This window comes from Panthera pardus, unplaced genomic scaffold, assembly GCF_024362965.1.
Source record: "Panthera pardus isolate Hobbes unplaced genomic scaffold, ASM2436296v1 HiC_scaffold_16, whole genome shotgun sequence".
NCBI lineage: Eukaryota > Metazoa > Chordata > Mammalia > Carnivora > Felidae > Panthera > Panthera pardus.
In genome coordinates, this window is record NW_026526721.1 from 66,592,376 (window position 1) to 66,619,853 (window position 27,478).

Consider the following 27,478-nt stretch of genomic DNA (forward strand, 5'->3'; position numbering starts at 1 on the left):
TGACTCTGTCAGTACACTGAAAACCACTGAACTGTGGTATATAACGTACGTGAATTGTGTCTCAGTAAGTCTCTTATTTAAAAAACAATAGATCTTAATTCCATGCCTAATGTTACATCCTTGAGAATGTTCACCAAATTTCTACCAAGATAGCTGTCTTTCAATAAAAAACTTCCTTAAAATTCATTCAAATTAAACTGAACTTTGTAAATGGTAGAGAAACTATTATCCTTTTATAAAGGAACAGAATTTCAACATATGTATGCTCGTGTCCATCAGGCATAGACCCTGTTCTCTAGCATTTTACTTCCCCCCAACACACAATTTAAAACAGTAACAACTGAGGCCTACAGAGGATGACAGCAAGATGAGCAGAGATGGTAGGAATGAAGACTTGGGCAGAAGTTGAAACAAATGAACTGGCCTAAGATTGAAACTATCCTAATATGGGTTAAATATGAAATCGCCTATATTGTGAGCAACTGATTCAGCAATGTCAAGAAAGGCAGTGATGCCCTATTGCATGGAACCCGCATACACACATACACATACACACGAAGACAGGCAGTAACAACACAGTTACCTCGCAGTCTCAATGTCTTTCATAGGTGGGTAAATGCTAACATCTCCAAATACACGTCTGTGATAGAACCAAGTATACCTCTCTCTATATGAGAATTATGATGATAGAATTTAATGTAAGTACTTTGGTGATAAGCTTGATTATAATTATTTGAATTACTGACAATGTGTTTTTAATTACTATGGCTTGAATTCCCAGTTGGGGAAGCTTCAGCAGGAAAAGCATCGCGCAGCCTTGCACAACACATTCCTGGCCCAGGTGGTATAGAAGGGATGAAAGGTGCGGCCGGAGGGGTGATGGGAGAGCTGACTCGAGCCCGGATCGCACTTGATGAGAGAGGACAGAGGCTAGGAGAGCTGGAGGAGAAAACTGCAGGCATGATGACCAGTGCAGAAGCATTTTCCAAACATGCACATGAGGTAAACTGCTTAATATAGGCATCTTTACACAGCAATAGCTTTAAACATTCAGGTCCCCCGCAAGAAAACCCAAACAGAGATGGCACTGTAAGTAATCCTGTGTGAGAGCCAAGGTAGCTTGAATCTCATTATAAGTATTGTAATTCCCCCAGTATTTGGAAGAAATATGTTTTTTATTTTTTTTTAACGTTTATTCATTTTTTGAGACAGAGAGAGACAGAGCATGAACGGGGGAGGGTCAGAGAGAGGGAGACACAGAATCTGAAACAGGCTCCAGGCTCTGAGCTGTCAGCACGGAGCCCGACGCGGGGCTCGAACTCACGGACCGCGAGATCATGACTCGAGCCGAAGTCGGCCTGCTTAACCGACTGAGCCACCCAGGCGCCCCAGAAATATGTTTTTAAATACTATAGTAATACTGCTTTGCCTTAGGAAATAATTTAAAAGAAAATTATTCATTGGCTCTGATACATCGTATCTGTATTGTGCACCTGCTACTAGAAAGGTGCTTAGGTACATTACATGATTCCTTCTCAAGCAAAAAAAGGTGAGGGGCACAAGAAGCAGGAATCCACACACTACTTTTTGCTTCAATCATTAAAAATCAGCTGAGTCTTTACAGCTTATTTTTAAAAAAATCTTTCTCATATGCACCTTATTTCAGAAAATGAAGTTATATAAATTTTGCAATTTAGTTAGATATGCATGATTAGCTCAGTATGAACTTGCTTTGATTAGTACTTTTAAAGACTTCTAAAAGCATTTTATTGTGACTATTTTTCTTTGCAGTTAATGCTGAAATATAAGGATAAGAAATGGTACCAATTCTAAACTTCTAAAGAAGCTGTTGACTGCTTTGAGAAACCATTATTCAGGGAAACCAAATTTATTCCCAGCATCACTATTCAACTTGCTAGAAGCCAGTTTCTTCTACAAAATGTTCCATTACAGTCCATCTGAAGTTATCACAAGGGAAATTTATTAGAGACACCGTATAACCCAAAGGCTGGAAACCTGGTTAAAATCCCAAGACATGGCTGAATTTGCCTTTTCCCAGCGTGGAATGGAGCTATCATCTTGGCATGTCATTTGCTAAGGATTTACATTTAGGAACTACGGGGAGTCCTGCTGATTTGAAAAAATCCTGTACAAACAAAAGCATTAATGCACTTAATGAAAAAAAATCTTTGCATGATAAATTAACATCTTAAGAGGAAAAGAAAAAAAAAACAAGCATGTTGTGACAGAAGAAAAAAAGATTTATGGTAAACTATTTTTATAAATTGGGCCACACCTGACAATTTAAAAAATCTGCATTAGAAGATATCAGTGTATTTCAAGTACATTTGCCATACCCAACTGAAAAAGAAAAGAAAACCAGAATTTTCTTCTCATCTATAATTTTCATTATACTATGACATTATTGAATTCTTATGGCAAGAGTCTGATTAATGTTTCTCTCTCCATAATATTTTACATCATCATGGTTATCAGTCATAATTATTACCAGTATATTAAATTATTCCTAACACAATTATTTCCATTTCTATCATCTCCAGAACAAGTTGCTATTTTCAGTCATAAACCAGGTAGGGCTCGGTCACCTCAAAGCATTTTTTCAGTCTGGCTTGTGCTCTGTAGGGGAGTTGATGATAAGTTTGGGGAAACTAGATTATAGGAACAATGCAGTTAGCTTTGAGAACTGATTTCACACACTCTGGTTTCAGTTTCTAAAGTGATATATTTTTAAGGCTCCATTTGTATCTTTGTCTGCCAATTACACAGTATATTACTGTTCAAGCCCAGTGGGGTCTTCAATCCAAAGGTGCTCTTGCAGCCTGACACTCACAGACCAAACTGGTCATTTTCTTCAGTATGATTCAGTAAAACCTCAGTTAATGTTTTGGGAAAGGGATTCTGATTTATTTCATTTCTGACTAACAAGGGCTTTCATTAGTAAATACTTTTTGGTTCAATACTTACTATTGAAAATCTTTATAAAATTTTTGCTATCTTGGCCTTAGTCACCATCATGGACAACAGAAATACAGAGAGAGTTTAATTATACAAAAATCAATAATTTTGTCACTCACTAGGCTATAAGCCACAAACTGTCAGTAGACACCAAACACCTATTCCTTATTTAAAACTCTTTTAAAGGTGGAATAAAGAATATCCTTAATATGATAAACATTCTCTGTCATAACTCTAACAGTGAACTACTAGAGGCTAAATGAATACATTTGCCATCATTATTTAACATGATTCTGGAAGTTAAAAGTCATAGAAAATGAATGTATGCAGATTCCAGTACCCATCCTGTAATATGTTGTTCCTTTGAAAAGAATATTTTTAAAAAATTAATGGGTCTGTCTTACTGAATTTTGATTATTCCAGGTATTACTGGATTTGCATTTGTGTTTAAGAATTCACATTTTCCTGAAGTGAAGTTATTTTAGTAGCCCAAAATAGTATTTATTTGTGGGGTTTTTTTTAGATTTTTTTTATTATTTGTGGTTTTTTTTTTTTTTGAAGTGGTACTTTCTTTAAATGCTCTCAGTAATTTTGAGAAGAGCAAAGATGATAGAGTCAGAAAATGTATACCAAGAAACCATTTCTCAGAGTCCTTGAATTCTCCTAATTTCTCAAAAAAGCTTCTCCATGAATCTCACCATTCCTGAGAACAGCCTTAGAGTAACAGAACTTGACTTGGAAATACAAACATGATACATAAGATTATACAGTAAAAATATTAAACCTGAGATCAGAGTTTAGAAAACATTGGCAGCCATATTGCAGTACACTATTTGTACCATCAGTTTTAAGAACTCACTTTTCTGATTTTCTGAACAGATACTTTATCATTTTTTGTAACTTAAAAAAAAAAACTAAAAGAGCAAAATATTATTTTAGGAACAATGAAATTCAGTCCAAAGTGGCATCAGATTCAATGACTGTCTCTGAAGGCCTCAGTAAGTTTGTATTTAACTTGTTCTACATCTGGGTTTCTCAACAATGTCACTATTAATGGAAAATTCTTTGTTGTGGGACTGCCCTTTACATTGTAGGATGGTTAGCAACAACCCTGGCCTCTATCCACTAGATGCCAGTAGCAACCCCAGAATAAAATAATGTCTCCAGCCATTGCCAAAATTGCTCCCAGTTGAGGGCCACTGTTCTACATTATTTAAAGACAGATTAAATGTGACTATGTAATGTATGTCTTGTATAAAATTAAATATCATAACTTAAGAAGATAAATTATTACACCCCAAATTACATGTGTGGTTCATATGCAATAAAATACTATTTTGAGAAAGCTTATATGAATCAGTGAAAAATAACAATTACAGAATATTTTAAGCATACAGAGAAAACACGAAAAAGAACAATATAGCATTTTACAGAAGTGCTTAAAACTCTGGCTCTAATGAATAAAGCGTTTATAATTAGCACATCAATTGGAAGTAAACAGGTGCTTCTAAATGCTTGAAATGAATAAATTCTTTTAAGTCGTTTAAATATGTCTTTCAATATAATTTTTATAAACCCTTTCTTAATGTAAGGGTAACTTCATCTCCCAAACTCCTGATTAGTGGAATACAAATCAATGAGGTTTTACTGCATCAGAATTATTTTTATAATTCAAAGAGACAGCAATAACAAGAATCTAATGTGGATGTGATTTTTCTCTTTGAATATTTCCGTTCTGTTACACTGACATGTGTGCGTGCGCGCGCACGTATACACACACACACACACACACACACACACACCATCACAACCACCACCGCAACCTTATCATCATCATCTTTGGAAAATGAGTACTGTTGATCCATGTAATTCTTTACACCTCTATTCTCTACTATTTAAATGTCTTGCCTCTATCTTGGAACACAAAAAAATACTCCTAGTAACTTGGACAATGATAGAAAAAATGACTGAGCCTTAGTAGTCATCAAAATTACATTATATCTGCTATGGGGGCATCAGAAGATAAAGTTTGAAAACCACAGCTTCTTAAGTTGACCTCATCTCCTTATGAATCCTTCAGAAGATAAGCCCTTCTTACTGTCCCACAAGAAAATGGGTCTTTGTGTTCTATTCACCAATAAGAAGCTATAAGTGTTTGTTTTCCTGGTTTTAATAATGTGAGCAATAACCCCTACCATGAAATCATCCATTAACCTTGTTGTATGGAGGGGAGGATGATTGATTTGTCATTTAATCCCCTACAAAAGCAGGACTACTGACTTTCCTTCTTATACTTGAGACTCAGACTCAGTGCCCCAATCACCATTGGGGTCATTATCTAACTTTGGAAGAATAGTGACAGAACTGAGGGAGATGTTTTCTTATACTTTAGTCACAAAGACAATTTGTCAAACCTTTTATATAGCCTTGGAGTGATTCTCAAGTTAATAAATCAGAATCCAGTTTTCTATTCCTCAAAGATCTTAAAGGATTATAAGAGGAAAAGGTTTACTGTTGGAGTCCCTTTTTATGTGACCCATGTGTCAAATATTAAATGTACCATCTATCTGTTATTTGTATTAAGGGATTACCAGGACTTTGAGAAAGAAAAAATAGATTATGCCCAAGGCTGGTTGAAGAAGATGAAGATGAGCTCTTTGAAATAGTTATAAAACGTTTGGCAGAAGGGAAAAATGAAGCAGGTCTAGAAAAGTAAGCTAAAAATATTCTCCTTGGTTTAGGATCATTGGGACAACCCACCAACATATCTGTGTGATTAAGTCTGGCCCAATGGAAAGACATTAGAACTTGACCACTTTCAGAGATGACAATGCCGAAAGGAGTCAGACACTTCTATCAGGGCTTGCTGTGATTCAGGAGAAAAGTGGTAGCCTTCACAGCTTCCTCACCTATATCCTCTATTACCCCAACCCCATTACTGACTACATACTACTTCACATACACACTGATCCAAGTGCCAGAAACACTCTGGTAAGTCATGTATTCTGGATGGCTCATTCCAGGGAGTATAGTGGTTGTGTAGCAAGTTTAGTGTACATATTTGCATACAAAATAGCCCTAAAAGGACAAAATACAGAATACTTGGGAAAGTGAGAGGAAGTGCCAGTTTGGTACAAGAGGGTTGGGGTGGGGAGGGACATGGGAGCCAGAGTTAAGTGGAAGAAATTTTGATGAGAAACCAGAGGCACAGATGGCTGCTTTTATTTATGTATTTACATAGGGAACTGAGTCTCAACCTTGGCTGTACAACAGAATCACCTAAGGAGCTTTTAAAATTCCCAGTTATATCAAAATCTCTCAGAGTGGGAACCAAACGTGTAATTTTGAAAGCCCTCAACATGGTTCCAATGTTAGCCAACGTTGACAAACACAGCTTTATGGCCGATTAAGGAAGAAACATTTGTCTACCTTGGCTGGTATCCAAGCCCCACTTCTGATGGGCCAGGGAAGACAACATGTAAGAGATATAGTGTTGTCTGGATTGATAATTATTGTGTTGAAACCCAAAACAAATGTTCTGTGCAAATTTCTGACCAGGGAAGGCCCCATTAATTTTAAATAAGTCTGTCTTTGTGATTTTCTCCCATGTGACTTGGCCATTAATTATTCCAATTCAAACATCTAGGTTTTGATTGTCTTATACATGTGACATCACAAGACACCAGAAGAAAAATAAGAAATTCAACAGTATGTAAAGCTAAGTGGAAACTAATTCTTAGTAATAGGATAGTGGAAATTAAAACAATCATTTACTAAATCAGGTCCAAATTTATTATTCATTCTTCATTTGGAGGAGACATAGGTACTAGGTACCTTTTCTGCATAGTTGGACAAGATCTTAGCAAGAAGGAAGAGCAGTTCCTTTTTGATTGCTGGCTTAGCTCCCAGGGCCACTTGGATTTATTTTCTTGGTTATTGGATTCATGTTTAAAGGGAGAAGAGTGTCTGTAACTCACTATCTGTGCCCTGAAAGACTACTTTCACCTTTAAAAAGGGAGAGTCTGCCTATCCAAGGCAATAATACCTAATGAGAAAACTTGAGAGTTCTCTCCTCTCATACTGCTCCCTCTGGTATTGGCCTATGCTTCTTAACTGCAAAGCCAGAAAATAAACTAGGTGGTGGTTATGGACAAGTGTACACAGAATCAAAATCTCCAATAACCTATAATTTTTAGTACTTAATTATGTGATGTTTTATTCTAGGAAATAAGAAACAGATGACATCATTGATGTATCTTTCTTTCATCTTCAGAACTTTTGCATCTTTTCAGAAAATGACAAATTACTATTTTTCTGTTGCACTCAGCAATTGTGACTATACTTAAAATTCTTGTAGTCTGTAGAAATATCAATAAAATTGTATATGTTTGTACATAGATGCTCTTATGTTATGATGTCATGCACTACTAAACATTTTTGCCAAGATTAAATATGGACAGAGGTAAGACCTTCATTTGCAACACTTTGAGCCATGGTTTTGCAAAGTACAATTGTTTTAAAAAGGCAGAGAGGAGGAGCATGTACAACACATTTGTTTGAAGTAAAAAAACAAAAAGAAAAAAGACTAAACATAAGTTCTCCAAACTCATAGATTTTGCTAGAGTCTATAAATCCCAAAGGGTAGAATAGCCACCCCAAATTTCCCCAAATTTCAAACTGGGGAGTTGTGTAACTTTTTTATGGAAGACTCTACAGTCAATTTTTGAGGATGTTGATTAGACCTTTGGTGAATTACAAGTTAAACTAAGTTTGGTGAGGATGCAGAATAAAAAACCGAGGCTGAATAAGATGTATTTACAAACTGAACATTCATACCCTACTTCTTGACTTCATTAAAGCTCAGGCTTTAATCCCATTCAGGCAAAACCCATAAACATTATGGGTTTATATCACTATATTCATTAACTTCACAACCTCCAAAAGTCCCCTAGAAAGACAGTGCTCTCTTCCCCTTCTGGCTTTCATCTGCACAATTAATTCCTCTTCAGGCACTTTTTTATATTTATCTATACTGTGGCCTTAGCTGACTAATCTTATTCTTCCAAATACTGTCTAATTATCTCAAGAAAATTTTCCTATTACCACAACTTCCCTCCTAGTTTTGGCTCCATATAAAGATGGAAAAAAAAAGTCAACCAACCAACCATAGGCTAAGAAGTGTTTTTCAATAAATAGTGAAAATGTAAAAACAGACCCTTTAACATCCAAATGTTGTCTTTCCTTCAGAATTTTTTTTAAATGTTTATTTATTTTGAGAGAGAGAGAGCATGCACAAGTGGGTGAGGGGCAGAGAGGGAGAGAGAGAGAATCCCAAACAGGCTCTGCACCATCAGCACAGAGCCCGACACTGGGCTTGATTTTAAGAATCGTGAGATAATGACTTGAACCGAAATCAAGAGTTGGTCATTCAGTCAAATGAGCCACCCAGGCACTCCCCCACCTTCAGAATTTTCTCAAAAGTATCCTTATCTTCTTTGAAATACAATCAGTCAAGGTTCACATATATGCATTCAATATTTAAAATACTGATTTGACTTCCTTCCTCCTTTCCTTTTTTTCCATTCATTCAGTCCAAAAGTCAACCAACCTAAGTTGTTGATGACAGCCCCATGCAAGGAGTGCACAGTAGCAGGTGAGTGTGACAATCCAGAGGAAGACAGAATCAGAGTGAGGTGGCTGACATGACAGTAATGATGGCCTGTGAGAGGTAGGCACAGGACAGAAGGCAGTCCAGCAGGTGGAGATAAAGGAGGGAGCAATTAAACAAATATATTGAGGCTTCAAGAGTCAGGTTTCTCAATGATGGAGAAGTACAAATAAAAGGGAATATGAGGGGTGCTTGGGTGGCTCAGTTGGTCAAGCACCCGACTTCAGCTCACGTCATGATCTCATGGTTTGTGAATTCTAACCCTGTGTTGGCCTCTGTGCTAACAGCTCAGAGCCTGAAGCCTACTTCAGATTCTGTGTCTCCTTCTCTCTCTGCCCCTTCCCGACTTGCATTTTGTCTCTTTCAAAAATAAATAAATATTAAAAAGGGGGGGGGATGTGAAATAAATCATGTAGTATTGGATTAGAATTGGAACTATCAGTGAGAATTTTATGTACAAACATACATACATACCTGTGATGTAAAGGTGTGTGTTGTGTGTGTGTGTGTGTGTGTGTGTGTGTGTGTGTGTATCCTAATTCTGAACACTGAGAGAACTAGGAACATCACCCCAGGAACATTGAACACATGTAGTACTTGGAATTTGATTTCTAAACACTATTCTCTGCTAAAAGGAACTGGGGCTTTGTCAAGAAATAGCTGATTTCAAGGCTGAAACATCTTTTTATTCCAGAAAATCAAGTATTCAAAGAATGATGGGGATGTGTCAAAAGGACACAGAAGCCAGCTTCAAAGGGGCCACACAGGTCAAACCTGGGATAATTTGAGTATCAAAACTAATAATACTATTTGAATAAAATAGCTACCCATGTGTCCACACTGATGTTAATTAATTAGAAGGGAAAGCTCTTCCTTACAATATAATGTCGACCAATAAATGTGATAGAATTTTAAAATCACTGTCAATCACTTTAAATTAGGGGCAACAAACCAGTGGATGCTATAACTAGTGGGTTAAAATGTAATGAAGGAACAAGATATTTACATAGTCTCAAAAGTATTTTCACAAAAACTACTTATTAATCATAAAGAAAAAATTAAATTTTAAACTATAGAAACCTGGATGGATATTCTAGATTCAAGGAGACTAGAGAGTCATGGTAACTGGGTATAACATGTAATCTTGGATTGGACCCTTTTGCTATGAAAAACATAATTGCAGCAATTCACAAAACTCACTTGAGTGGGATTCTTGGTACTATTCTTGAAACTTTAGGTTTGAAATTACTTCAAAATAAAACTATAAAAATAAAACTATTTCAATTATGTCAAATTATTTGTGTTTCAATGACATTGTCTTCTACCTTTCATAGCAAATGGGTAGCTGCTTTATGGGTTAGAATAGTTTTCTGAACCGGTTTGGGAAGCCAACCACTATTTAAAAAAAAAATTTTAATGTGTTTTGAGGAGCTTGGGTGGCTCAGTTGGTTGAGTGCCTGACTTCAGCTCAAGTCATGATCTCACGGTTTGTGAGTTTGAGTCCTGTATCTGGCTCACTGCTGTCAGCACAGAGCCCACTTTGGATCCTTTCTCCCTCTCTCTTTGCCCCTCCCCACTTGTGCTCTCTCTTTCAAAATAAACATTAAAAAAATAAAAATGTGTTTTAGTTACACAAGTGATACATGAATGTATATTTATAATCACACCAAATAATAAATAGACAAAAGAAAGTGAAAGTTTCCCTTGGTTACCGCCTACCTTTTTCTATAACAGTTATCATTAGTTTGTTGTTTCCTTCCAAATGTTTTTCTATGCTGCAACTTGCTTGCTCATGTACCTGTGTCTTAGATACCTTTCCATGTCAGTATTTATAGATATCACTCATTCTTTTTAACTTATATTATTCCATGGTGTCAATAAAGCATAATTTGTTACCATTCCTCTAATAGTAAACATTTAGATATTTTCCAATCCCTTGACACCATAAACAAGACCACAACAAACATTGTTGCACTTGCATTTTGCTATCTGCAAGCAGTTCTCTAGGGAAGATACTGTGGAATTACCTCAAAGGGCATGCTTATTCAAACCTCTTAAATAAATGTTTCCAATTAAACTATTCTTCACCAGTATGTAAGAATTACTGCTTGCCTACGTTTTCATCTATTCTCAATATTAATCTTATTTTTTCACAATCTAGAAGGTGAAATGGTATCTTACTCTTTTTATTAGAATTTCTCCGATTAGTGAAATTAAATATTTTTTTATGTGTTTAATTAGACACACTTATTCTGTCTTCTGTGACTTGTTTGTAATTTTGACTATATTCTCTGAATAGTTCTGTTGTGGCCACCCTACAGAAGACTGAAGCCCTCCCCAGCATTTGGTTTGGATGTTGAAACTGATGCCACCACACACACCCTAAGAGTGTATGAAAACGTTTATCACTCACATAAAGATTTCTGGGGAGATCAGTAGCTCCCAAACTGGTCAAAAATAGCTTCGGAGAATGAGAAAAAAAGATGGCTTGTGGTTTTTATGTGGTTAGAAGGTGGGGCCAGGGTTTGCAGAAAGGAGTTTGCACAGTAAAGAAGAGAGCACCCAGGCTTTCTGCTCAGCTTTACCCAGGTGTGGGGCAGAAGGGCAAGAGAGACTTAAAACTTGTCAGCAAATGGCAAAAGGTGGAGTCAGACTCTTTATTATAGACCACTTTTCTATTATTTGTTTTTATTACAACTCTGGAAATTAATTTATCCTGTTTATTTTATATAGCTGATTTTTCCTTGAGTCTTTCCAAAGGCCATTCAGACAATCTCTTCCTCTTCCTTTTTGCAAGACTGCCTTCTGGGTTTAAAGGAAGTCTTATGTGGCCTCATGGCAAGGGCAGAAGGGTGATGGTTCTTGTATTTCCTTGTGAGTCCTCTATCATTCATTCTAGAATAGTGGCTGGTCTGCTCCAGACACTTAAGCGCCTTTCACTGATTTGTGCTGAAGTACAATAGTGAATGTGTAGCTTCCTCTCCTGTTTGGAGAAGGGCTCTGTGGTCCTCACTTGCTAACTCAGCCTCATCTAGGCTCTGGATGCCTTTTGGGTTCTCTATTATGCCCTGGCCCTGGATTATACTGTTCTGGGTCTTGGATGTCTGTCATCCCTTTTTCATATTGAGGATTTTCTCTTAATGTAATAAAATTTTATAATTTCTTAGCTTTATGACTTTTGTACTTTGTTTTATAGGCCTTTATGTTTGTAAAATAATTCATAACTTCTTTAATTTCATAGTTTAGTTTTTACATTTAGGTTTTTAATCTATCTGGAGTTTTGAGATAAGAGATATTTTAACAAATGGATATCACTATACCCCTTCTTTTGAATGACATCCTTTACCACTAATTTGAAATGATATCTTAATAATTTCCCATCTACATTAAAGTCCGTTTCTAAATTCTTTTTTTAATGTTTGTTTTTGACAGGGAGGGAGGGAAGGAGAGAGAGAGAGAGAGAGAGAGAGAGAAGGGGGAAAAGACAGAGAGAGAGGAAGAGAGAAAATTCCAACCAGGCTCAGCACTGTTAGCACAGAGCCTGACGTGAGGCTTAACCTCATGAACTGAGATCATGACCTGAGCTGAAATCAAGAGCTGGATACTTAACCGACTGAGCCACCGAGGTGCCTCATGTTTTCTAAATTCGTTAGTCTGCCCTAGTAATTTATGTCTATTTCTGCATCCCTAATAAGCTGTTAAATTATTTTATCCTTATAATCTGTCCTAATATCTGATAGATATCTTTGATATTTTTCAAGTTTGTAAGTATTAATTTTTTTTATTCTAGTTAAGCTTTAGGATAACACCTATCTAAAATAGAAATCCTCTTGAGATTTTCAATGGAATTACAGTAAATTTATACAAGTAATGATGTTTTCTGCTGTCATCACTTCTTCTAGAACATCTGTATCCTTTTTGTCACAACGATTTTCTTCGTTTATACTGATAATTTTGCCTTCACTAAATTTTTCAAGTTGCACATCTAGAGCATCTTGGATAGCATGAATATCGATATTTCCAGTCAGCTATTCTATAACTCTGTGTTTAATTTGCACTTCACTTCAAATGTCATTTTTCATTTCTCTGGTGTACTTGCATCTTCATTAGCCAGTTTCCTCTTTTGATTACCCTTTTTTGTAAAATGTCACACTAATTCACACTGGGAGACAAGGAGTGAACACTGCTACATACTTTACTGTCTGTACCTAAAATCAGTGACAGACGTGCAGTGGCCAATCACGGACAGACTTTGAAAGAAGTGATGTAACTGGTAACTCATCATGATCATGTATTAATGTCCTATCAGTGCTATGACAAATCACCACAAACTTACTGGCTTAAAACAACACAAACTGAAGAATGGCATCAATAAGTCGGTGACATAGATCATTCCCAAGTGTACTCCCCCCTCACAAGAACAACTAACAAGTATCCACGGACAAGACACCAATGAGAAAATCCTCGAACACAGGGCTGAGACTGAAGCACCCCCTGCACCAAAGACTGAGGCAGACCACATTACAAAGGTAAAAGGAGTGGCTACATGGACCACACTGCCTCTCCTCCAGATCAGCACAGCATGACACCAAGAAGTCTCCTCTAAGCCTATGGTTTCTCCAATGGGAAAAGAGCCCATGGTGGACATCCAGCTCCCCTGGCAGCATGAGTTGCTTCTTGGCTCACTCCAGTCTTGTCTCAAGGGGATATCAGGGGAATCTGCAGGGCTTGATCACTGGAAATCAATTTGTGACAGAGAGGGAGGGAGGGACTTATAACAACCAGCACTCAGATCTTGGCAGACCAAGGTCCTACTTATAGCACTCAAGCAGAAGTCACAAATAGCATCTATGCTCATCTGCAGAGCCAGGACAGTGGTACAGTCTGACCAGGGAACTCAGAAGGATGCAGGCTTGCCTGATTTAGGACCTTAATCAAAGAGCCTTTCCAGCCCTGAAGCCTGGTCTACCCCTATCCCCCACCACTGTACCACTGTCCCCCACCACTACCAGGACAAGGATGCTGTGTCATAGTCCTACCCACTGTTCAATGTAGCTCCCAGCCCTGCCCAATGAGAAAGCCTGACCAGAAGAGTTAAAAGATGCATAGCCCAGCATGTTCAAGTGCAGAGTCCAGCAGGCGTATCTGATCATCCATAGAGCAAAGCCAGTGGCAACATTCTGCCAGAAAACTTGGCACAGATCACCAAGGAGCCTTGCCAGCCTTGGAGCCAATTACCCCTCTCTGCCCAATGAGGGGAGATGATTCATAACCCCACTCATGATGAGTGTGGTTCCCAGCCTCGTGCTACCAGAAAACCTGACCTCAACTCCTGGGAGGCTACTTGGATGCAGTTCCGCTGCTCTGTTCAAGTAGAGGAGCTAATTCATAGCTTCATTCACTGCTGAGTATAGCTCGTGGACTTGCCTAACGAGATAGCTGGAATAGATCATCTGGGACACTGTTTGGAGCTGGCTCTCCAGCCCTGCCTGGGCATGGGAGCTAATTCATAACCTTGCCCACTGCTGAGCATAGCTCCCAGCCCTGCCTGACCAGGAAGCCTGGCCTTAGCACTCGGGACACTCCATAGCCCAACCCACAGTCCTGATTACAACAGCACTTGAGTAAAGAACCTACCAGGAGCTCAGTAAAGAACCTGACCAGGAACTCCAGGTTCTTGAGTAAAGAACCAAGAGCAGGAGACCTGACCTTGGTCTCTTCAGAACCAAGACTATGTCCCCACTTGTCCAGGGAGCTTAGCATGCAGGTCTGTCTGATTTGATTCCTAAACAAGAACATTACCAGCCTTGGGGCACATATGAGGTCCTGTCTGGACAGGGAAACCACTTCCTGCCCCAGCTGCTGCTGTTCCAGCTTTCACCACCACCCCACCATCTCTGACCAGAGGACCTAACAGAGTACATACAAAGCTGTAGAGCCCATACTACACCCATACTTAAAGTGGTACTTGAAAAGAAAGCACAGATTTTGGCTTTCTCCAGGTGCATAGCAAAACCAATAGCCCTGTCTGGCCAGAAATTCAGTGTACAGTCTAGCCTGATCTGGGTCCCCAAACAATGAGCAGTGCAGGCCTTGGGGTACATTTTATTCACCTGCCAGGATGGTGAAGCTAATTCATGACCACACCTACTGCTGAGTAGAGTACCTAGACCCAATCATGTAGAAAACCTGAGTAGAGAACCCAGACAACTACCAAATCCATCCTACAGCCTCTTTAGAGCAGGGAACTAAACCAGTAGTCCTATCAACTGTTCTCAGCCAGCAGCATCCCCCTGCCCTTCAACCTCAAATCATAGGCAATGGCCTTCCCAAAGATAGACCCTGATAACAAGTCCTATTGGCCCAAGGACATTACCAGCGGACACGTCCAGAATACCAAACCATGTGGACTGGGGAAGAACTATCACTCCCAAAGGGAACCTCTAAAGTGTAGAAAATAAAACAGCTTCCTAAATGCACAGAGACCAATGAACAGAATCAAGGATCACAAAAAATCAGGTAAATATGACATCACTAAAGGAAACTAATGAAGCTCTAATAACTAACCATAAATAAATGGAAATCAAAGAGTTCAGAATAATCCTCTTAAAAAAGTTTAATGAGCTACAAGAACACACAGATGACTGAACAAAACTAGAAAAACAATGCATGAACAAAACATGAAGTTCAACAAAGAAATATAAACTTTGAAAAAAAGATCCAGAAATCCAAGAGCTGAAAAATACAATGATTGGAGTGAGTAGTTCAATAGAGAGCTTCAACAACATGTATTTGACAATGCAAAAGAAAGAATCAGTGACCTGGAAGATAAGATACTTAAAGTTGTCCACTCAGAGGAACAAGAAGAAAAAAGAGTGGAAAAGAGTGAAGAAAGCCTATGAGAATGATGGGACACAACCCATGTGTCCACATTATAAGAAAACCAGAAGAAAGGAAAGGAATAGAAAATATATTTAAAGAAATAATGGCTGAAAACTTCCCAAACTTGGGAAGAGAAATGGATATTCAGATCCATGGGATCCAATGAATCCCAAATAGGTTGAGTCTCAATAGGGCTACAGTGAGACAATTATTAGTCAAAAATCAAAGGCAAAAATTTTGAAAGCAGAAAGAGAAGAGACAAGTTATATACAAGGGAACACTTTTCTCAACATAAACTTTCCAGGATGGAAGACAATGGGATGATATATTCAAAGTATTGAAAGAAAAACCTGTCAAACAGCATTCTATGCCCAGCAAAGCTGTCCTTTATAAAATTAAGAAGAGATAAAGATTTTCCTGAACAAACAAAAGCTGAGGGAATTCATCACCCCCAGACCTGCCTTACAAGAAATCCTAGAGGGAGTTCTTTGAGTGGAAGTAAAAGGAAATTAATTTAACATTATAAAAACAAAAGAAGGTGGTGAAAAGATCACTGGTAATGGTAAATGCATAGTCAAAGTTAGGTTCCATAATATGGTAATAGAAGTACATAATTAACTTACAACTCTAGTTTAAAAGTTAAAAAAAAATTAAACATACTAAAAATAACCCAAAGTACAATAATCTGTTATTGGATACAGAGTATAAAAATACATAAAGTATAAAATTAATAACCTTAAATGGGAGGGGAAGGAGAAGTAAATGTATAAAGTTTAGGAATGCTATAGCAGCTAAGTTGTTATCACTTTAAAATAGAATGTTATAGTTTTGAGATATTTTATGTAAGCCTCATGGTAACCACAAGGGGACCTGTAGTAATTATACAAAAGAACACGATAAAGAAATCGAAGCATAGTGATACCAGAAGATAACAAAATAAAAATATAGCAAGATAAGAAGCAAGGAACAATAGATCTATAAAACAGAAAGCAATTACCAAAATGGCAATAGTTAGTCCTTACCTATTAATAGTTACATTAATGTAAATCAATTACATTTTCAGAAAAAGTTACAGAATGGCTGAATGGATAAAAAACAAGATCCAATGATATGCTGCTTCCAAGACACTCTTTAACCTTAAAGACACATACAGACTGAGAATAAAGGGATGAAAAAGAACATTTCAAGCAAATTATAAAAAAAAAAAAGTAGAGGTAGCTATACTTATCTCTTACTTACCCCAAATAGGCTTTAACGTAAAACTGAAAGAAGAGATGAAGGTCATTTTACAACAATAAAGGGGTCAATCCATTGAGGATATAATCATTGTAAATAAGCACCCAACAATGGAACACCTATATAGATATAATGCAAAAACTAACAGAACTGAAAGAAAAAATAAACAGCAATACAATAATAGTTGGGGGTTTTAGTACTCTGCTCTTAACAATGGATAGATAATCTGGATAGAAAATCAATCTGAAACAGTGGATTTGAGCAACACTATAAACTAAGCTAACTAAACCTAACAGACATATACAGAATATTCTATCCAACAACAGCAGAATATGCATTCTTCACAAACACAAATGGAACACTTTCTAGGATAGACCATAGGTTAGGCCACAAAACAAGTGTTAGCAAATTCAAGAAGACTGAAATCATACCACATATCTTCTATGACCAAAATGATATGAAACTGGAAATCAATAACAGGAGAAAACTTGGAAAAATCACAAATACATGGAAATCAAAAACACTCTTATGAACAACAAATGGATCATAGAAGAAATTACAGGGGGAAATAAAAGAGTTATTTGAGACAAAAAATAGAAGCTAAAACTTATGGGATTCAGTGAAAGTAGTTCTAAGAGGGAAGTTCATAACAATAAATATCTATATTAAAAAACAAGAAAGATTTTAAATAGTCACCCTAACTCTATGGCTCAAGAAACTAGAAAAAGAAGAAAAAACTAAGTTCAAAGTTAGCAAAAGGAAGAAAATAATAAAGATTAGAGCAGAAATAAATGAAATAGAGAACCAAAAAAGATTTAAAAAATTTTTGACAAATCTCTACCTAGGAAAAGAGAGAACCCACATCAACAAAATTACAAATGAAAGAGGAGACATTATAATGGATACCAAAGAAATACAAAGAATTATAAGAGGGCTACTATGAACAACTATATTCCAACAGACTGGACAACCTAGAAGAAATGGAAACATTATTAGAAACATACACCCTACCAACAGTGAATCAGAAAGAAGCTGAATATTTGAACAGAGCAATTACTATTAAGGAGATTGAATTACTAATCAAAAACTTCCCAACAAACAAAAAGCCCAGGACCAGATGGCTTTACTGGTAAATTTTACCAAACATTTAAAGAATGCCAATCCTCAAACTCTTCCAAAAAATCAAAGGGGAGGTAACACTCCCAAACTCATTTTACGAGACCAACATAATCCTGATACTAAAGCCAGAAAAGGACGCTGTAAGAAAAGAAAACTACATGTCAATATGCCTGATGAATATTGACACAAAATTCTCCATAAAATACTAGCCAAATTAATTCAACAGCACATTAAAAGGATCATTCACCATGATCAAGAGGGATTTATCCCTGGGATGTAAGGATGGTTCAATATACACAAATAAATACTGTGATACACCCCATTAACAGAATGAAAGAAAAAAAATCATATAGTTATCTCAGTGAGGCAGAGAAAGCATTTGACAAAATTCAACATATGTTCACAAATTAGGTATGGAAAGAAGGTACCTCAACATAACAAAGGTCATACATGACAAGCCCACAGCTAACATCATAGTCAATGGTGACAAGTTGAAAGCCTTTCTTCTGAGATTAGGAACAAGACAAAGATGCCTACTCTCACCATGGCCATTCAACAAAACACTGGAAGTCTCAGTGGGAGCAATCAAGCAAGAAAAAAAAAACAACAAAAAGTATCTAAACTGGAAAGGAAGAAGTAATATTGTCTCTATTTGTAGATGCCATGATTTTATATATAGAAAATCCTAAAGACCACCAAAAAAAAAAAAACCCTTTAAACTACTCAATGAATAAAGTTGTAGCATACAAAACTAACATACATAAGTCAGTAGTGTTTCTATACACTAAAAATGAATTATCCGGAAAAAAAAAACAACAATCCCATTTATAATAGCATCAAAACAATAAAATACTTGAGAATAAGCCTAATCAAGGAGGGAAAATATCTCTACACTGAAAACTACAATTGAGTAAAGAAATCAAAGATGACATAAATAAATAGAAAGGCATCACATGTTCATGGACTGGAAGACTTAGTAATGTTGAAATGTTTATGCAACCCCAAACTGTCAAGTTTCCAATGGCATTGTTTATAGAAGTAGACAAAATAATCCTAAAATTTGAAACCATAAAAGACCCCAAATAGCTAACACAATCCTGAGAAAGAAGAATAAAGCTGGAGGCATCATACTTCCTGATTATAAGCTATATCAAAAAGCTAAAGTAATCAAAACATCATGTTATTGGCAAAAAACCAAACACACAGACCAATGGAACAGAATAAAGAACACAGGAATAAACCACAAATAGAGTCAACTAATATTTGACAAGGGAGCCAAAAATACTCAATGAAGATAATCTCTTCAATAAATGGTGCTAGGAAAATTGGACACTACCTGTAAAAGAATGAAACTAAACCTCTATCTTACACCACTCACAAAAATTAATTTGAAATTGAAAGACTTAAATTTAAGGCTTGAAACCATAAAACTCCTTGAAGAAAACATAGGGAAAAAGCTCCTGACATTGGTCTTGGAAAAAATTTTTAATATGACACCTAAAACAACAAATCAAACCACATCAAACTAAAAACCTTCTGCACAGCAAAAGAAACAATCAACAAAATGAAAATATAACCTGTGAAATGAGAAAAAATACTTGTAAATCATACATCTGCTAAGGTGTTAATATCTAAAGCCTACTAAAGCTTCTATAACTCAATAGCAAAAAGAAAAAAACAAACCCAAAACCAAAAAACCAATCAAATTTAAAAAATGAGCAGAAGAACTGAATAGATCTTTTTCCCAAGAAGATACACAAATGGCCAACAGGTATATGAAAAGGTGCATAAGATTAATCATCAGGGAAATACAAATCTAAACCACAGTGAGATAGTACCTCATACCCATTAGAATGGCTATCATGAAAAAGACAAGAACAAGTGTTGGCTAGGGTGTGGAGAAAAGGGAGCCCTTGTGACCTGTTGGTGGGATTGCAAACCGGTTCAGCCACTATAGAAAACAGTATGACATTTTTCCAAAAAATTAAGAATAGAACTACCATATGATCCAGCAATTCCACTTTTTGGTATTTACCTGAAGGAAATGACACTTAACAAAGAGATATCTGTAAACCCCTGTTAACATTATTTGCAGCATTATTTACAATAGTCAAGACACAAAAACAACCTATGTGGCCATTGGTGGATGAATGCATAAAGAAGTTGTGGACTATATATTCAATGGAATATTTTTTAGTCATAAAAAGGAGGAAATTTTGCCATTTGAGACAACATGGATGGACCTTGAGGGCACTATGCTAAGTGCAATAAATCAGACAGAGAAAGACAAATATTATATGTTCTCACTTACATATGGAATCTTTAAAAAACAAACTCAGAAAAAGAGATCAGAAATGTGGTTACCAGAGGCAGAGGGTAGGGGAAGGGGGCAATTGGATGAGGGTGATCAAAAGGTGCAAACCTCAGTTACAAGATAAATAAGTACTGGGGATGTAATGTACAACATGATGACTATGGTTAACACTCTTAGACTGTATATTTGAAAGTTGCTAAGAGGGGTGCCTGGGTGGCTTAGTTGGTTAAGCATCTAACTTTGGCTCAGGTCATGATCTCGCAGTTTGTGAGTTCAAGCCCTGCGTTGGGCTCTGTGCTGACAGCTTGGAGCCTGGAGCCTGCTTAGGATTCTGTGTCTCCATCTCTCTCCTCCCCTCCCCTGCTCACACTCTGTCTCTCTCAAAAATATATGAATGTTAAATAAATAAATAAATAAATATATATATATATATATATATTTATATATGCAATATATATATTAAAGTTGCTAAGAGTAAATTCTAAAAGTTTATATTCAAAAATATATGAATGTTTAATATATATATTAAAGTTGCTGAGAGTAAATTCTAAAAGTTCTTATCACAAGGACAAAACCTTTATTTATTTATTTATTTATTTATTTATTTATTTATTTAGGTAACCAAATGAGATGATGGATGTTAACTTATTTAAAAAATTTTTTAAGCTTTATCTATTTTTGAGAGAGAGAGAGAGAGAGAGAGAGAGAGACAGAGCGTGAGTCGGGGAGGAGCAGAGAGAGGGAGACAGAGACTGAAGCAGGCTCCAGGCTCTAAACTGTCAGCAAAGAGCCCGATGCGGGGCTCGAACTCACCAACGGCGAGATCATGACCTTAGCCGAAGTTGGACACCTAACCGACTGAGCCACCCAGGCACCCTGGATGTTAACTTATTTTGATAATCAGTTCACAGTATATGTCACTATGCTGTACACCTTAATCTTATACAATGCTCTGTCAAGTATATCTCAATAAAACTGAAAAACAAACAAACACAGATTATTATCTTACACTTTTGCAAGTCAGAACTCCGATATGGTCTTATTGGGTTAAAATCAGGGAATTGGTAGGGCTATATCCCTTCTGGTGGTTGTAGAGGAGAATCCATTTCTATTCCATTGCCTCTTCTGGCTTCTAGAGACTGCCTGCATTCCTTGGCTCATGGACCCTTCCTCCATCCTTAAAGTCAGCAGTGCAACGTCTTCAAATCTCAGTCTAACTCTGTTTCCATCTTCACAATCCTCCTCTTTGACCATCTGTCTTCCTCTTGTAAGGAGCTTGTGTTTATACTGGAATCACCCAGATAATCTTCCCATTTCAAGATCTCTAACTTAATCACATCAGCAATGTCCCTTTTAACATGTAATATAACATGTTCATAGGTTTGAGGGGTTAGGATGGGGATGGGGGGGCATTCTGCTTGCCACAGCGCTCATCTGTTGTTTACATAATGATTTATGGACTGAAAAGTGACGTTTGAACTTTATGCAATTACTCAGTTATAATACCATGGTAACTAAAATTTGAGTTGTGTTATTAGGGGCACTGGTGTTACTTAAGTAAACTGTATGGTAAGTGGAATTTGTGCATAATTGAGTCATGCAAAGCAAGAACTGTTTGTTTTAAGTTCAGCTGATAAATCAAAAGGAAGAGAAAATGCATGTGACTACACATACGGAGCAAATGCTGCAGAAAATCAGGTGGAGATGACCTATATATCTGCACTCATATTTAGAGAATACTCACAAGTAAACAGAATGAGCCTTCTCTTGTGCCGCATCTCAAGGTCATCTGAACAATGACAGCATTACCACTTTTCTCTCTGAGAAAGATGGTGGAAGTGAATACAGAAAAAACTCAAGAATAATGCTGTAACTTCCCTCTTATCTGTGCCATCTTCTGCCCATTCCTTCTGACCCCCCAAAAGGCATATCTGAGTATTTTGTGTAATAGTATATTACACTTTGTTTATAAAGCAACTGTCTTTTAAAAAATTCTAGTTAATAAATATAAAAGAGCTCTTCTGATAACTGATTAAGAGAAACATTTCCTATGGGCACAGACATTGTTGAACAAACTCAACAATGCAAATCCTAGAATAAATACTAGGAACACAGGTTTCAGATACTCTTAGATGAAACACAATTTTAAAAACTGAGAGGCACCTGGGTTGCTCAGCTGGTGAAGCATCCGACTTTGGCTCAGGTCCTGATCTCACAGTTCGTGAGTTCAAGCCCTGCTTCGGGCTCTGTGCTGACACTCAGAGCCTGGAGCCTGCTTCAGATTCTGTGTTTCCCTCTCTCTCTGTCCCTCCCCCTGCTTGCCCTCTGTCTCTCAAAAATACATAAACGTTAAAAAAAAATTTTTGAATTAAAAATAAAACTACCGATATAAAGTTTCTTATAAATTCATTTTATTTCAACAGCAAAAAAGTCAGTTATACACCTCTGACTGATTAGAAAGTATAATGTCTTCAGCATGGGTATTCTCACCATGCCACAAACACAGAAAGAGGCAGTAAGAGATGGATACAGGGGTGTCTTCTTTCTCTGGCAGTATTATATTAAACTGTAGTATAAACATCTGATTTTACAGAACAGGATGCCTCTTGAAGAGGTGTAGCTTATTTTATAATACCTAAGTATTGCAAACACATTCATTGAATGAATTGAGGAAGGAAAAGGAAGAAGAAACACCGATTCATGAAAATCCATTCCTAGACCGCACGCATATCGAGTCTACCTCTTTATAGAGTTCAGAATTTATTAGCCAATGCTGCATAGAAATACAGCTCCACTAGTCGTAAGTTGATGTTGGAGAAAAATCACCAGAATGCCTAAGCATGGGGGTATATAAGAAACCAAATCCCTATCTGCCAATGGTTCCTGCTGGTGTCTACATCACAAGTGTCTGCATCCTGGACAGAGCTGAAAATGCCCCAGAGACAGCGGCCATTGAGCCATCATGCTCAACCAGACAGATGAGGACCCAAAGTGCTAAGTGCATGTTTCAGTCATGTGTTCTGAACCTGATTAGAGCCACACAGAACTATAAAAGGCAACTTCATACATTCTCTTTGAGAATAAATATAATTGTTAAACTTGGTATTCTTGCCTCAAAAAAGTTTTTTTATGCTACAGAGAATAAACTCTGATACACATTTTGAAACTCTCACTAAAATTACTATCCCAAGTCCATCAAGATTTGAGAGTTGGTTTTCCTGAAATAGGTGAAAGGGTAAGTTGTACCTACACCAGGCTTCCCCAGAGGACTTAGCCATACAATTACACATCAAAGTCCTTCAGCTCTCCCCAGCTCGCACCTATTTTCACTTTCACTTTCAGTTTCACAGAAAGTTTTATGGCATTTTCCATTTCATTCTTGACAATCTGAGCTACCTACAAAAAAAAAAAAAAAAAAAAAAGAGGTTAACAAACTCTTTTCCCAATCAAAGAATGTTTCCCAACCCACCCATTGAGGCGATAAGCCAGACTAGAGCTCTTCATCTCATGGTGCTTAAAACTCAAAATCCAAAAAGAGCCAGCCATCCCAAACTGGTCTGCATTGAAGAGCAGGGCTCTACCAGTTTCTGTGGGAATGCTAAGTTTTTAAACCCTCATGGCAGAGCTCCAAACTCTCATCTAACTTCTCCCAAAGAAAAACAGCCCTGCATCAAAAGTTTCTTTTAAAAGGAGTATGAAGGGCACCTGGTGGCTCAGTCAGTTGAGCATCTGACTCTTGATTTCAGCTCAGGTCATGATCCCAGAGTCATGGGATGGATCCCCGAGTCGAGCTCTGTGTTAAGCATGGAGCTTGCTTAAGATTCATTCTCTCTCTCCCTCCCTCTCGCTCTCTCTCTTCACCCCTGCTCCTCTCCCCCTCTCACACACATACTCTCTCTCAAATTAAATAAATAAAAATAAAAATAAAAATAAAAATAAAAATAAATAGGAGTATGAAACCGAGCACTCTTAGCTCTTTCTCAGCCCTGTAGGACTCAACATTTATATAGCTATATATATAGTCCCGTCCTGGGACTAAGGAAGGATTCCAGAAATCTCATGCATCTTAACCTGATCTACAGCATCTTAGCATTCTGTGAAATGGACACAAACACTGCAAAAATACCTGAACAACATCCTCTTCTGCCACTTCATATAAGAGCTCATCATGGAGTTGAAGGATGAAGAAGCCTCCTCTGATCGGACAGAACATCCCTTGCAGTTTTCTTTTTGGTAACAATCCTGTGCCACGAAAAAGGGATAAAACTGATCAGCGTGTCACTGTACCATAAAAGAATCATTTTTTACGGATTTTGAGAAACTCTGGGAATTTTTAATCAAGAGATTAAAACACATGAGATTTAGAACTATTAGGAAAATATCTACTTGCTGACTGCTGACCTATCAGGTAAACTCAAATCTCCATCAACTTCCTCCCATAAAGGAGGAATCTAACAGTCAGTAAATGGAGTTTGAAGAACTCTGCTCCAAATGCCATCTAATTTATTTCTTATAAAACAACCTACATCTTCACTTTCCATGGCACCCTGGTAATAGCACCAGAGTAGTATGGGCCCTGATCCATGCTCCAGGAAAGTGAACTGGTATTGTCATTAGGTAGTGTATTATAAGAAGAACATTTGCTGCCACATTTTTATGGCCAGAAGTGTCACTGTGGTAGAACTGGTGCTTTCCCAACTGGACCAAACACTGTAGACAAGTAATTCTAAACCTAGGGTTCAGATGAGGACTTCAGAGACTGTATGAATCCCTTGAAGTTATATGTAAGTCTATACCTGTACATTTTTCTGTGGAGATGATCTTTCAGTAGACTCTCAAAAGAACCTGTAACTCCACTATATCAGACTCAGTTACTATTTCCTAACAAGCTGAGCCTGGTGGTACAAATAATGTCCCAGTGATCACTAAGATAAGGTCCCACAATAATACCTTTAGAGTAACTGCCTTTAATCATTTGCCCATAGCTCACAGCAGTCCTTCCTTTCTGCCACCCCAATTTCCTACTGATCCTTCTAGGCAGCACAAACACTATCTTCCTCATATCTCGTGCTTCTCTTAGAGAGGATTCTTTAGCTGTCACTGTCTGCAGCCCAAGTTTTCTCACAGGTGGCTCTTAGAGGGTAAGAGAACAAAGGTAGATGAGGCTGTGGCAAGATGCTTCCATATCAGGGCTGCAAGGCTGTGCATCTAACTGAAATCTGCTCTGCCCCACCGGGCCCACTTATCTCACATCACTGGTTGTCAGGATGCTTTTCTGCTTTCCAGTCACCATACCTTCCTTCTCTTGATTTCTCCTAGTTATTTGGCTTCTGACTCTGAATGCTACGATCTCCCTGTTCCTGGTGTGGTCTGCTTCCTCAGGTTCAGCTCCCTTTGATCCCACTAACCTACCACTACTTTTAACCCAGCATGGCGTCAGGATGTATCCTCAGGGACATACCCACATTGCTTTCCACCCACTCTAAAGGCTGTTGTTCTTGTCTATATCCTCATTCAGATACTGCATCACTCTGCTGTGAAGAGTTACAGAAATATTTCAGTCAGGAATCATATCTTCCCTTCTTTTCTTTAGATTTTAAATGTAAAGAGGTTGATAACTTTTACTCCCAAATCCTCTAAAGCACATAGTACAGTGTTATTCCCTAAATAAGTTTGATCATATATTCTCTCTTTAAAGACAGAGAGAATGTGTGTGTGGTGTGTGTGTGCAGTATGTGTGCACATTGACTCCCACACACAAAATGTTGAACGAGTAGCCTTAGATATATGGGGGAGAGAGAAGACAATAAAATTAACAATCCGCATTTGGTGGGCAAGTCTTTATATCTATGTATTTTTTGTATGTAGAAATGAACATCTTTATTATCTGTGTAACTGACTATATTATTCTCTATAACATATTTATATGTCTCTCCTAGAAACAGCAAATTCCATCCTCAACAGCTGATCTCACATTTTCTGCCCCATCTCCAATAGAACTGATTCTTCTCCTTTATGCCCAAAACCTTAACTTCTTCCCAGGAAAATTTAAAACTTGGCTGCAGTCATGGTTTGGTAATCTCAATCACACTGAAATGGTATTTAAAGCAAAAGTATGGACATGGGACAAACAGAGAAAGGAATCTACTTGTTAGAATAAGAAATAATCTATCCAAGCAACAAGGAGAGAACTTAGGAAAATAAGAACAAGAAGAGACAACAATACTGGCAAAGAAATGTTGTGATAAGGAAGTCAGCTCAGAATATATTCCCAGACTTGAGAGAGAACATGGAAGGTGATGAATTGGAAAATCAACATATTCTTAAGGTGTTATCTAAGGACAAGAGGATCCCTAAGACACCTTCAAAGTATCTGCAAAGCCAAAACTATTTTCATAATAACACTCGGGTTATTTTCCTTTTCCAGCCTCCTTCTCTCATAAGTACAACAAAGGGACCAGTTATCCTGGATTTACCACTAAAAGTCCCATATCCTAGGAAACCCATCCGTCTCCCACAAACTGGGACATTATCACCCAAGACTATAGAGGGTTTTCCAGAGGTTACAGGGCAGGTGAGATTGCAACAAATCCAAATGTCTGAATCCAATGCAGAAATCCAAATGTCTTCTCTTAAGCCAGACATTAAAGAGACTTGCAGAAACATAAATATCACCAATTTTCTTTTGTTCTAAAACAAAAGAACAGTAGTTGTTTCTATGAAAATATATTACTTATGCTAACATGTAGTGAGTTTATTATTTGTTATTATTTTTAAACATTAATATATGTTTTTGAATTCCCTGTTAAAATTTCTAATATGGTAAATATTACTATATATAACCTACATAAAGTTCTTTGGGACCCTTAGTAATTCTAAGAGTGTAAAAACATCATGAGATCAAAATGTATGAAAAATGCTGAGAATTAATATATAAAAATACTTCCCTTTGTCTTTTCTGATACCGTTAATCTTAATGTTACAGCAGGGTCCTTGTTTGTGAACAAACCTGTTCTGTCTCTTTGGAGCATACCCTCCCGATGACCATGGGATTTGAAGGTTGAGTGCAAGGTCTCTAATTGCTTCTGAATGTTAACTGTGGCTATTTTGACGATATCAGCTGCTGAACCTTGGACTGTTGTGTTGATGGCCTGACGCTCAGCCTATGAAAAACAGTAACAATAACAGGCGCTCCATTAGATATATCAACATTGTTTCATACCTGCTTTCAGTGTCCACAGATCAGTGCTCACCTCTGTAACCAGACTGGAAATCTAGACCAA

The 27,478-nt window shown here is 37.3% G+C and overlaps 2 protein-coding genes across 9 annotated transcripts in view; one reads left to right on the forward strand and one right to left on the reverse strand.

Annotated features, from left to right (window-relative positions):
* STXBP5L (syntaxin binding protein 5L) overlaps nucleotides 1-7,369 on the forward strand; it is a 379,589-nt gene extending 372,220 nt beyond the window's left edge. For all 7 annotated transcript variants that reach the window (XM_019448501.2, XM_019448499.2, XM_019448505.2 and 4 more), the window contains 2 exons: nucleotides 782-1,002; nucleotides 1,792-7,369. In XM_019448501.2, coding sequence (XP_019304046.2) covers nucleotides 782-1,002; nucleotides 1,792-1,833 — 263 coding nt within the window. In that variant the 3' untranslated portion in view covers nucleotides 1,834-7,369. The remainder of the gene's footprint in view (nucleotides 1-781; nucleotides 1,003-1,791) is intronic.
* A 15,215-nt stretch (nucleotides 7,370-22,584) lies between these two features.
* POLQ (DNA polymerase theta) overlaps nucleotides 22,585-27,478 on the reverse strand; it is a 120,272-nt gene continuing 115,378 nt past the window's right edge. For both annotated transcript variants that reach the window (XM_053903420.1, XM_019448509.2), the window contains 3 exons: nucleotides 27,205-27,358; nucleotides 24,322-24,437; nucleotides 22,585-23,591 (listed from right to left, as the gene is read on the reverse strand). In XM_053903420.1, coding sequence (XP_053759395.1) covers nucleotides 23,478-23,591; nucleotides 24,322-24,437; nucleotides 27,205-27,358 — 384 coding nt within the window. In that variant the 3' untranslated portion in view covers nucleotides 22,585-23,477. The remainder of the gene's footprint in view (nucleotides 23,592-24,321; nucleotides 24,438-27,204; nucleotides 27,359-27,478) is intronic.